The sequence below is a fragment of the Morus notabilis genome, unplaced genomic scaffold, assembly GCF_000414095.1.
Source record: "Morus notabilis unplaced genomic scaffold, ASM41409v2 Scaffold333, whole genome shotgun sequence".
NCBI lineage: Eukaryota > Viridiplantae > Streptophyta > Magnoliopsida > Rosales > Moraceae > Morus > Morus notabilis.
This window is the reverse complement of record NW_010363630.1, coordinates 440,680-452,499: the sequence shown is the minus strand read 5'-3', so window position 1 is coordinate 452,499 and position 11,820 is coordinate 440,680. Positions and strand designations below refer to the sequence as shown.

The 11,820-nt window shown below is 34.8% G+C and overlaps 1 protein-coding gene and 1 pseudogene across 1 annotated transcript; both read right to left on the bottom strand.

Moving 5' to 3' along the window:
- The window catches only part of LOC21401923, a 2,680-nt pseudogene extending 822 nt beyond the window's left edge, over positions 1-1,858 (bottom strand).
- Positions 1,859-8,057: 6,199 nt separating this feature from the next.
- Positions 8,058-9,839, bottom strand: LOC21411682 (cytochrome P450 71A1). Its single transcript, XM_024169832.1, has 2 exons — positions 8,877-9,839; positions 8,058-8,769 (listed from the first exon to the last, which is right to left on the bottom strand). Exons 1-2 carry the CDS (start codon positions 9,816-9,818, stop codon positions 8,146-8,148), a joined length of 1,566 nt encoding a protein of 521 aa, XP_024025600.1. The 5' UTR covers positions 9,819-9,839; the 3' UTR covers positions 8,058-8,145.
- Positions 9,840-11,820: the final 1,981 nt, after the last annotated feature.

Here is an 11,820-nt window from a genome sequence, read left to right as displayed (position 1 = left end):
GCATGGGGCCGTCGGCCCCGGAGACAACGAGAATCGACGAGATGTGCTCTTCGTCTCCTTCATCTCCCGCATCTCTCTCTCTCTCCCGCCATCTTTCATCTCCTTCAGCCGGTGTTGATGGCGGTGTTCACGTGGGCGTAGTGACGGTGGCGGCGTCCGACGACTGATGATAGCCACCGAGCGAGGGAATCTCCGACGACGTCTCTCTCTGTCGTCCTTCATCTCCGGCGTCCTTCATCTCCTTCAGTCGGTGTTGATGTCGGAGTGGGAGAGGGGGGTGCTGTTGGGGGTGGTGGGCAGTGGAGAAGAGAGAGAAGAAAAAAAAAATGAAAACCGTTTTCAGAAGAAGAAAACGAAAACGAGAAAACGGCTTTTTTTCGTTTTCAGTTTTTCACAAAAAGACAAACGTTTTTGTTTTTGTTTTTTGAAAAGTTTTGTGCCAAACACGTTTTTAGATGGTATTTTCATTTTTTAACTTCGAAAAACGTGAAAAATGAAAACGAAAACAAAAATAAACATGTCCATAGTCTCTCTTATGACACATTTTAGGTAATCCATTTGGTTTAAATCATTCATATCTACCTTTGCCTTTTTTCCCACCACTGCTCTCACCTCTTCTTGGGCTTTTTCCATTACCCTTGGATTTCTCAATAGCTCTGCCATTGTCCATTCTAATGCTGTCAAAGTAGTATCTGTTCCACCCACAAACATGTCCTGCAATTACAGATGAACAAATATGCATAGCGATTTATCAGTTGTATTAATTATGTGTGCGTCTCGGGATTGATTCAAATTTTATATTCCTTTTTTTTGTTATACTTCAATATGTACTATTTGTAGAGTTTGTTAATATAGCATGTTCTTTTCCACAAAAATTGGCGAATGGTGAGAATATTGCCTGCTGTGAGTAGTTGAGAGTGAGCGAGAGAGACCATTAGGAGTGCTTCTATGTTGTCGTCTGTGAGCTCGAAGTCGGGACTGCCTTGCTCTTGAAGTCCGAGGAGAATATCCACAGAGTATTTCATTTCGCGTCCGCCATCACTGCCAGCTAGTGCTGCTTTGTGCTCTTCAACCACCTTATCAAAAAGTTGTTCAATTCTCTAAAGGTTTCCTTCACGGTTCTCGTGAAGCCTCGCAGATTATCGATCCATCTCAAAGAAGGAAAGAAATCTCCCACAGTAAAAGCCATTAAATGCACCATCACAGTTCTTGTCAGCCCACCAAAAATTTGACCGTCTTTTTCTTCAAAACTTTGCCCAAGAACACTTCTACAAACTATGTTGTTGGAGGTTGCAGTCAACATCTCGCTTAGATTTACAAAACAATCCTTGCTTTTTATAAGGCAGGCTTTGCGTATTCGATCAACCAATACAGCAGCCTCTTCTTCCCTCACGAACTGGAATTGTTGCACTCTTTTGAGGCTCAAAAGTTCAAGAACACAGCTTTCGAACTTGTCTCCAATACTCGCCGTAAGAAGAAAATGCCACATCTTTGCTCCCATAAAATAGGAGATTCGCAGCTCATTTCAGGTCGACCTGAGAAAAACTACGTCAAGAGTTTTGATTATTTCTCTTACCATATCTGCAGATGACACTACAAGAGGTGGAGTTTGGCCAATGTGTAAGAGCATTAGAGGACCATACTTGTCGGCGAGTGCTTTGAGAGAGCGGTGTGGGTGCGTGCCTAGCTGGTGAAGGTTTCCGATTATCGGTAACCTTGGTGGGGATGGTGGTAAGTTGAGTACTATGGAATAGTTTGATCTAGAACGTAGAAACACAAGGAATACTAGTGGGATCAGGAGGAAAAGAAAGTAAAGGAAAGGATGCAAGATTGTGATCAAGTTTTGTTCTTGCCACATTTGATTAATCAGAAGTAATGGTAAGACAAGTATTCCCATATGGTTTTATGCACAAGAAAGCATTCCCAGATTGTGATCAAGTTTTGTTCTATTTATAATGAGGGCTAGCTCTCATGTCTTTTTAGATATGTTCTACATTAATAAAGAAAAGCACGAAAAGTTTTTAATTTTCTTATTTTTCCTACAACAACATATAGTTGCACTTGATACTCGCAAAAGGCCGGATGAAATTATAGTTAATTACTCAAATTGATAGCTCTATTACCTAATTAAATTTTTTAAAAATTTATATGTCTTTTGAGGTTATGAAGCGTTTTGAGTTTGAGACCTTTAGTGACGCTTTATCTTTTTTACACACTTTTAAAATATATGAAAAACTTGTCATTTGATGAATATATAATTTAGCTAGCTTGACGGTGAAAGGTATCCAATTGACTTTAAGGAATTTTTATCAACAACTAATCACTTTTAATTTAACATTAATACTGTTAAAGTATAAAACTATTGTTGACCTACATCCTAAGTGCTTAAGCTTTTTAGATAGATTGGTAAACTAATATGGTAATAGAGCGGGAGGTCATAAGTTCAAACTCCCGTAATTACAATTTGTATCTTCATTTAAATTGTTATCACGTGTTGATATATTTTGGGCTCATTATCAAATATTCACGTGTTGAACATTTCAATTAATTTACCTAAATGATTGTCCATTATCCAATCACATGTAAAGGGGAGTGTTAAAGTATAAAACTATTGTTGGCCCACCTCTTAAGAGCTTAAGCTCTTGGATAGATTGGTAAACTAACAAATACTACAACTGTATTTAATATCAAGAATATGATCAATTGGATGAAGATTCAAATAACTCAAAAGAGACAAATAATCATGATGTAACAGAAAATATTAAGGACTAAATAATTGTTAATTTAGGTATTAATTTGGAGGTTGATACATCTCACTAGTTGTTTTAACGTGATTAAAGATTTATTAACCATATGCTTTTTAGGAGATGAATGTAATATGATATTTTGAGCAAATATAAAAGAGAATAACAATATAAATACCTCTATAGATTGGAGGCTTAAATGGAAGAGATACTGGAAAAAAGAAAAGGAAAGAAAAGAAATTGAACAATGCTGTAGCAATAAAATGTGCTTAAGCTCACGCTTTATATATCTATTTCCTTCCCAGCCTTGCCCTATTAGCCAGCACTCAGGTAAATAAGGTTTTTGCGGTTTCTCTAGAAGTTATAAGAAACTGCGATACATCATTTCTTAGGGGATTAGGTCAACCAAAGCTTATTCATCTTAGGCAATTCCCATTTTCTGATTGGAACTTTTAAAACTCTTATCCTTTGAATTTTTGATTAATCCTACCTGATCACTCCATTAGATTTTTCGTTAAAATAAATAAAATGAAAATGTTTAGTAAAGTCATGTGCTCTTTTTTGTTCTTTTTCTAAAAAAAATTCCATCAAAATGGGATTAAGTAAGAATAAATGCCTTCCTTTTCCTTCAATTCTTAATGAAAATTTTACAATTGGATGGGCTAAGTGAGACTAAAATTATTCAAAATTCATGGAATAAATTAATAGTCTTTCAAGTTCAGTAGACAAAATGAGAATAATCATAAAGTTAAGAGACACGAGTGAATTGATCAAATGTATAATGTTGAGGCATGTGTAATATGATATGCAGCTTAAACTCCACGAATGCCTCAAATATAAATCTATGCAACTAATTGGCTATTTTTGGCTTACTAGTGTTAGATTGTGAATCTGTCCACATCACTAAGTACTGGACAACTGGAATGTTTATATGTGGTTCAGACACCCGCTTCTTTTGAGCTAGTTTTTGGGTTGATTTTTATCTAAAACCCATTTAACATGGTATTAGAGTAAGTTTTGCAAGTGAGGGACGTGTTAAATTGTGATTTATTTATTTTTTCTTTATGTCATTATCATTCATTTTTCACGGGTTTTACTGTGAATTCAATATCACTATATTCTCAATTAATCTGACTTGGTATCTACGCAATTGAAATTATTTTAAAATAACTATCCAGTACCATTACTCTAGTCACATTAATTAACTTCAACTTTTGCCTACTCAGCATTTTTGTCTTCAAAAAATTTGCTGCAATCGATTTCCTATTACTACTTGTCATGGTGTTATGCATTTTCCACCACCTAACCAGTCGCCATCAATAACCTTTTAACATTGAAGAATCATTCACTAGAAAAAAAAAAAAAAATCATTGAATAAGGATTCCCTTTAAACATTGCGAAAGACTCATGCCCCATTCTTCGCTAATTAGTCATAAATATTTAAATTCAACTTTTTTTGTTACAGTATTTTCTCTCACATGAATTCATTTTTTAATTCAAATTTTTAACTCAAACGAGTAAAAGAAACATATTTTCAAAATTTCCGGTGTTGATCGATGGAGCATAATTAATGGTTGCATTGCAATGGTAGAGACTGCTCATCCGGCTGTTAGATAATCCCTGGATTATTGTTTGTTGATTCGGATTCTATAGAACTGCTGATTTTTGATACGCATAATATTATTAAATGTACTTATACCTGACAATGACAATATTCATCTACATAAATATGTTAGGATTTTAAAAATTTCCCCACATTTTAATCACCTTTTTCACTTTGTATCTAAAATTTTAAAACGTGTTATTCTATCTCCTCAATGTTTAAAATTGTTCTTCTTTTTTTTTTTTTTTTTTTTTAAATAAATGTCGACAGAGGATATTAAGCATTAAAGATTTAAAAAAAAAAGTCTAACTATGTTTGCACCTACTTCCTAAATGTAGGAGCGAGCGACAGATTATAAATATTAATATAATCTAAATCGGTGATTTAAGGCAATCGTTTGGAGCTTACTGAATATATTCCCATGTGATGCAGATTACCAACAGTTGGTAGCTACCTTCTGTGACTATTGATTAAGCAATTATCAATCTAATTTCTTTTTTGTTTCTATAAAAAAAAAAATTGAAAAGTTCTCCAGGGAAGGGAAAAAAAAAGGAGACAGAATTTACAACGACAGAAATAGAGAAATGCATAAACAAGGTACACAATCTAATAACAAAAAAAAAGAAGCAAAAACTAAGGGATCATATGAAGGTAAACTGTGCTTGCAAAGTCATGTGATCTTTGTTCAGGAATGTTATTAGTATTTTATACTCTACATATGGACGATCACTTGATTCTCACTTGATTAATTGGGAACAATATTTAGCAACATTTTGTATTCTTATATAATTCACAAATTAGATGAAGATCTGAGTAGTCCATAGGATTTTTGTTTTGTTTTTTTGTTTTTTCTTGTATAGGATTTCTTTATAGTTGTTTAATTGGTATTCACTTTATTTAGAATGATACTATGGGCACTAATAGTATTGAACGCCACATAAGACCACAATATGAAACGCGCCTTCTAGCTATTAGGTGTAGGAGAAGAAGGTTGGCTTTATATTTCTGGTGTGCCTTTTTGTTTTTTCTTTGCTTTCTTTGTCTTATTATCTTATGCATCTGTCGTTTTTATTCTACTACATATGATCATAACCCAATAACTCATGATTTGAAATTTTGATTGCATCGAGTGACTTTAAATTAACATATTACGTATTCATGTATTTTGAGTTTATTAACAACATTTTATTAGTTTATTTGTATTCCTAAGAAGTGAGAAATCCACGTTAAGATGAGAGGAAAATATATATAAAAAAAATGTTGTTTGAACTTGGAATCAATGCCAGAGGGAAAACAACAAGATAAAAAGGTGCATAAATTTTCATTTTTTAGACTATGTTAATTGCTAGATAACAAATACTTATTTACTCTTTGTAAGACTATGTTAATTGCTAGATAACAAATACTTATTTACTCTTTGTAACAGCAATGGAGAAATGTTTGGAGAACTATTTAAAACAAAAAATCGGAGACTACTCTTATTAGTTCTCAAAATAATAAAGCTACAAAATCTATTAGAGTAGAATTCAACTCTGCAGAAATCCCAACAGATCTTAGAAATTTGTGTTATAATCATATTGAGAGTAATGAGGAAGTGACATCAAGTACTTAAGTGAGCCACAAATGACTAAAAGTCTAAAACCATCAGAACATTAATGACTTAGTTATTATAAGTTCAAGGAAAATTTTGTGTTATTTTGAATTATAGAGGCTAAAGTGAGATAACTCCTACTTTAATTAGCTTGGAGGCAAATTTAAAACTCGTAATCTTTATTTTTGCTATTAATTATTTCTACAAAAATGGTTTAGTATATGCGCCCACTGAATCTAAAGGCTGCCTTCGCCACTGCTGATAGTATCTCTAGGGATGAAGCTAGCTAGGGCTCAACAGGCAGTTGGAGCATTCCACCTGATCAAGCGAACTCTTCTAATATTGATTTAGAAATTATTATGTTATCTTAATTTTTATTGTTCCCCCCTTAAAATTTTCCATCCTAGATCTATGTTCAATGTTTTAGAAGTCTTCATCAATACCTTTAAGTTTGATCAAAAATTTATTTCTTTATGCAGCAATTTTACATATTTTCCCCCTGAATTTGTATGGTTTTAGCAGCTTGCTTGCCTCCTGAAGTTTTAGTTTTGGGAAATTGCTCAACTTGTAAAATTGTTATAATAAGCCCTATTTTGACAATGATTGTGTTAAATAGTGTCGAAAAAGCACGTTCGAATAAAAACTCCAGCATCTCAATTCAAATGTAACACAAATATTTCAATTACTCAACTTTTAATCTTTTAAATCCAATAAAAAATTTGAGTAAATTTAGTAAAATGAGGCACATGCAACAATTTTACAAGGTTTGGGGGTTGATTGGGAAGCAATTTGCTAAACCATGACAATTTCGTAGGGCATTTGTACTAAAAACTCCTTTACCCCTAAATTCTTTAATTGTAAACTTTATGTAAAGTACTTAAAAAAATTTTCATTTAGACTCGTAATAATATTCCATTACACAATTAATTTAGTTTAAAATTTTAGTTTAACTGAAGCCCCTCCGAAAAAATTATTTGCCTTCATCCTGGGTACCCTTAAGTATTTTTCTTTTAGGGTTAATCCAATAATATCCCTGAGCTTTACTCTTAATCCCACTTTGGTCCTTCGACTTTTAAAATGTCTCACTTTGGTCTCTAACCTGTCATTTTATTGCAATTTCGGTCACTCCACTAGCTAAGTCTTAAATATTTGAAAGAAAGAGCATGTGCTCTCGACGTGCATGGTTGTTGAATGCAATTGCCCTTAGACCCTCTTTCACAGGTTCTTAGGGACAACAACTGGGAAAAAAAAGCCCTAAAGTTTAAGGACTATTTGTGAAAAGTAAGTTTCGCTTTGTATTGTTTTGATTAGCAAAACAAATAATGTACTGCTAGTTTAATATCAAGCCCGTGCACAGATCATGACATTTCCAGTATATCTATGCTCAAAAAAAAAAAAAATCCACTTTATCCGTACTAACAATGGCAGATGAGGAGATTCTATCAAATATATAACGCATAGTTACTGGAGGGATAAAAATTGAAACAAAATAATAGATTATGAGATCAAAATGAGATATTTTAAAAGTCAAGAATTAAGCGTAATTAAGGATAAACTACAAAGTTTTGAAAGCATTTGCAGGATTAACCCTTTTCTTTATTTATGCCTTCTCTGTAAGAGGGAATTTAGAAAGTGTTGGACAGAAGTAAGATTTACCAAACAACCTCACTTACTCTAAATTTGTTAAAAAAAAAAAAAGAAAAAAGAAAAAAAGAAGAAGCTAAAAGTAGCCTCTCAACGCAATGACAAAACTAACCCTTATTTATACAATCAGTCTTTTAGCCTCTAGGCGCAATGACAAACTAACCCTTATTTATACAATCAGTCTTTTAGCCTCTAGGCGCAATGGCAAACTAACCCTTATTTATACAATCTGTGTTTGTTGTTGTTTTACCAAAGGAACACCGTAGCGAGGAATATACATAGCTATTTATATTTACATCCAAAACAAAGTTGATATGTCATTAACCACTTAACATTAAACGCTTAGGTAGGTTTATAATATACAAAATGGAGGGAAGGGACGTTTCTCATCTAAATCATAGAGAGAACACTTTATTTGCACGTATATTTAACAAAACAAAAAAAAAAAAAAAAAAAAAAAAAACAAAGAAAGAAAGAAAGAAAAACAGCATAATCTATTCTCTTATTCTAAAAAAAACAGCATAATCAAGAGAAGCACCATAGATCGATCCCTTATAGGGGGATCAAGGGGAGTAAGGTATTGGTACAAGATAGAGAGGAGCTTTCTTATGAACAGTGAGCCCATAAACTTCACTCATGTCCAATTCCTTAGCCAATATTGCACCATCGTCATCACCTGGCAACTTCCAATCAAACCAATACAAAAGATTGGCGATGATGTACTCAACACCAAAAACCGCAAAAGTCGAGCCAGGGCATCCCCTCCTTCCAGAACCGAAGGGAACAAATTCGAAGTCGTGCCCTTTGAAATCAACATCATTATCCTGGAATCTCTCAGGAAGGAACTCCTCTGGCTTATCCCAAACATTTGGGTCCCTTTGGATGGCCCATGTATTGATGAATACTCTTGTTTTCTCAGGAATATGACAGCCACCGATCTCGGCGCTTGCCAACGTTTCTCGAGGAACTAGAAGAGGATCAGGAGGATGTAGTCTTAGAGTCTCTTTGATGACACATTTCGTGTAAACCATTCGATTGACATCATTCAAATCTATCTTTGACCTATTGCCCATCACCCTCCTCACCTCTTCTTGGGCTTTCTTCATCACCTCTGGATGTCGCAGTAGCTCGGCCATCACCCATTCTAATGCCGTCGAAGTAGTATCGCTTCCACCAAGGAACATGTCCTGCAATGTTATCAACATTAAAAGGATTCATCCTTAAAGTTTATGTGAGAGAGAGAGAGAGAGAGAGAGAGAGAGAGAGAGAGGGAGAGCGGGAGAGAGAGAGACACCATTAGGACTGCTTTCATATTGTCTCGAGTGAGCTCAAACTCAGGCATGCCATGCTTTTGAACTCCGAGGAGGATATCCACAAAGTCTTTCACATCAGAGCCGCCAATATCATCACCACGTACCGCTGCCTTGTGTTCTTCAATCACTTCATCAATATAGGCATCCATTTCTCTGAACAGTTCTTTGAAGCGGCCTGTGAGGCCTGTAAGATTGTCAATCCATTTTAGAGAAGGGAAGAAATCCCCGACGCAAAAAGCCATCATGCAGACCATAAGCTTTCTCCCCAGCTCTCCAAACCTGCTCCGCCCTTCTTCAATCACAAAACTCCTCCCGAGAACACATCTAGACAATATGTTGTTGGCGGCTGCCATCAACATCTCGCTTAGATTTACAGAAGAATCCTTGCTAGATTGGCTAGCTCCGCGTATCCTTTCGATCAACGCTACCGTCACTTCTTCCCTCACGAACTGAAATTGTTGAACTCTTTTAAGGCTCAAAAGGTCATGAACACAGATTTTTCGAGTTTGTCTCCAGTATTCACCATAAGGAGCAAACCCCACGTCTTGGCATCCATAAAGTAAGATATTGGCAGCAGTGGTTTGAGGTCTACCGGAGAAAGCGATGTCATGATTTTTGACGATTTCCTTCATCATGTTGGCTGATGAAACAATAAGAGTAGGAGTTTGGCCCAAGTGTAAGAGCATTAGAGGGCCATATTTTTCGGAGAGTGCTCGGAAAGAGCGGTGTGGATGCGTGCCTAGTTGGTGAAGGTTCCCAATCAGTGGTAACCATGGTGGTGATGGTGGTAACTTCAGTTTAGAACGAGGCCTACTAAGAATGAAGAAAAGAAGCAGAGAAAGAAAGAAAAGAAAGGCAAGGAACGGGGTCAACTCTAACTCTTGCCATAATTGCTTCAACAGAGGTAAGAAAGGGATTTCCATTTTGTTTTCTTGCAGAGAATTGAGTTGCTACCCTCTATACTTATAACTAGAGCTAGCACTATATCGAGAAGCAGAACAAGAAATACTTTGGAAATAGTAACAATGGTGTAGTTGGTACTCAGAAAAGGTCCAACTAATAATAATCAAATCGACAATATTGTATTTTTATCATTAATGTGTCATCATCGTTCATTTTCAGTTTTTTTACCTTAACATGTGTTTTTAAATATTGTATCTTTTCAATAGACGCCCTTGGGGATTTAATATTTGATTGTCATCTAATCACAAGCTCGTAATAGCATTAATTATTGTCAATGATTGTCTCTAATAGTAATTTTGACTTAATTATAATTTGATAAGTATATTAGTAATATATATATATATATATATATATAGATTTTTAATCAGGGAAAAAACTTTCGTTAAACAAACTTTAGGATTACATGATCAAACAATCGGAAGACCACCTGGGCAAAGCTTGAAACAAAGAATATAGTACAGATCTGAGTAGAGAAAGTAGACTTAGCTAAGCTATGGGCAAAGTGACAAGGAAAGTGCAGTGAACCAACTACGTGATGAATGAGATGTAAAGTTATATAAACATCAAATTTTTAGTCTTTATTTTTCAGAATATTCTAGGAAATATGTTCTTGTTAACTTTGTAAAAAAACTATACATTAATGTGATACTTTCATTTTAATCGGATTTGGAAAAAGATACCCAAAAAATTGCTAAATCTCTATCTACATGCACCCAGGGGATAATGACGTAGGAATGGTAATATCGAATAAACTCAACGTCCTACTAATAAAGTTAACAATATGCTCCTGTAAGATGGAGTGGATCCGATACAATATTCCAATCTTGAAAGGATTTTTTTTCCTTTTTTTCTATTTTCAGACAAAATATAGACTGATATAATGACGTAGGAATGGCAGTAATATTTTCATACTGTAGATGAGTAAAGGCGTGAGCGGGCGGTGGAGAATATTGTACTCTAAGTCGGTGATTGAAGGCTATAATTTAGAGCTTGCATAATATTTTCCCATGTGATGCAGATTCAGAATGGTTGGTATCTTCGGTGACTATTAATCCGTATATATATATATATATATATTTATATTTATATTTATATAATTCTTTGTGGAGGTCTATTTCGGGATCATTTTCTGAGCAGTATTATTTATTTTTTCTTTTTACGCCCATTTGAGTAGTAGTTCACCACTTTTTGATTTACTTCCTGGGGATAAACTATTATTGTATCAATAAGTGAGGACTTTTATCATTAATGTGTCATCATCGTCCACTTTCAGTTTTTTTTACCTAACATGTGTTTTTAAATATTACTTATCAAACATAATAATTTTAAAAAACACGTGCAAATTGCAAAATATATATCTACACAATCTCGCGCGTAAACACACACGGTCTCAACTAATACTTATATATATATATATATATATTGTTGAGTAATCTCAGGAAACACGACATTAAGCAGAGAAGGGAGTTGCACCGAGTGAAGTCGTTTTGTCATATGTGAAGTCGTTTGCTGATTCAGACTATTAGAACGCAACGTTTTGGGAAAATGCTTCAGCCTCTAACCAGTAAGGTGAGGTGAAGACACGTGCAAAAGGCGGTGAATATCATATATTAACCTCACAAGGTGTTTTGGCTGGGTCTCATTGATTGTCTCGAGCATTGTTTCTACAAAAGAGAATTCTAGAGAGAGAACCTCTGGGTTTTAGAGAGAGAGAGGAGAACCTTTGGTTTTCTGGTAAGAGAAACTGTAAATAAAGGTTCAAGAAAAGAATCTGGGAGAGGTTTGTATTGGGTATTCTTCCACTGGGTATTCTTTTCGGGTTTGCTTAAGTCTTCTCTGGGTTTGCTCTAAATTAGGGTTCTTGAGAGATCTAAAATTGGGGCTTTCTTTGTATTGTGAGATTTGAGGGTGTAACAACTTTCTCTAATAGTGAATCGAGCTTCTCTGAGGAAGAGCTCAACG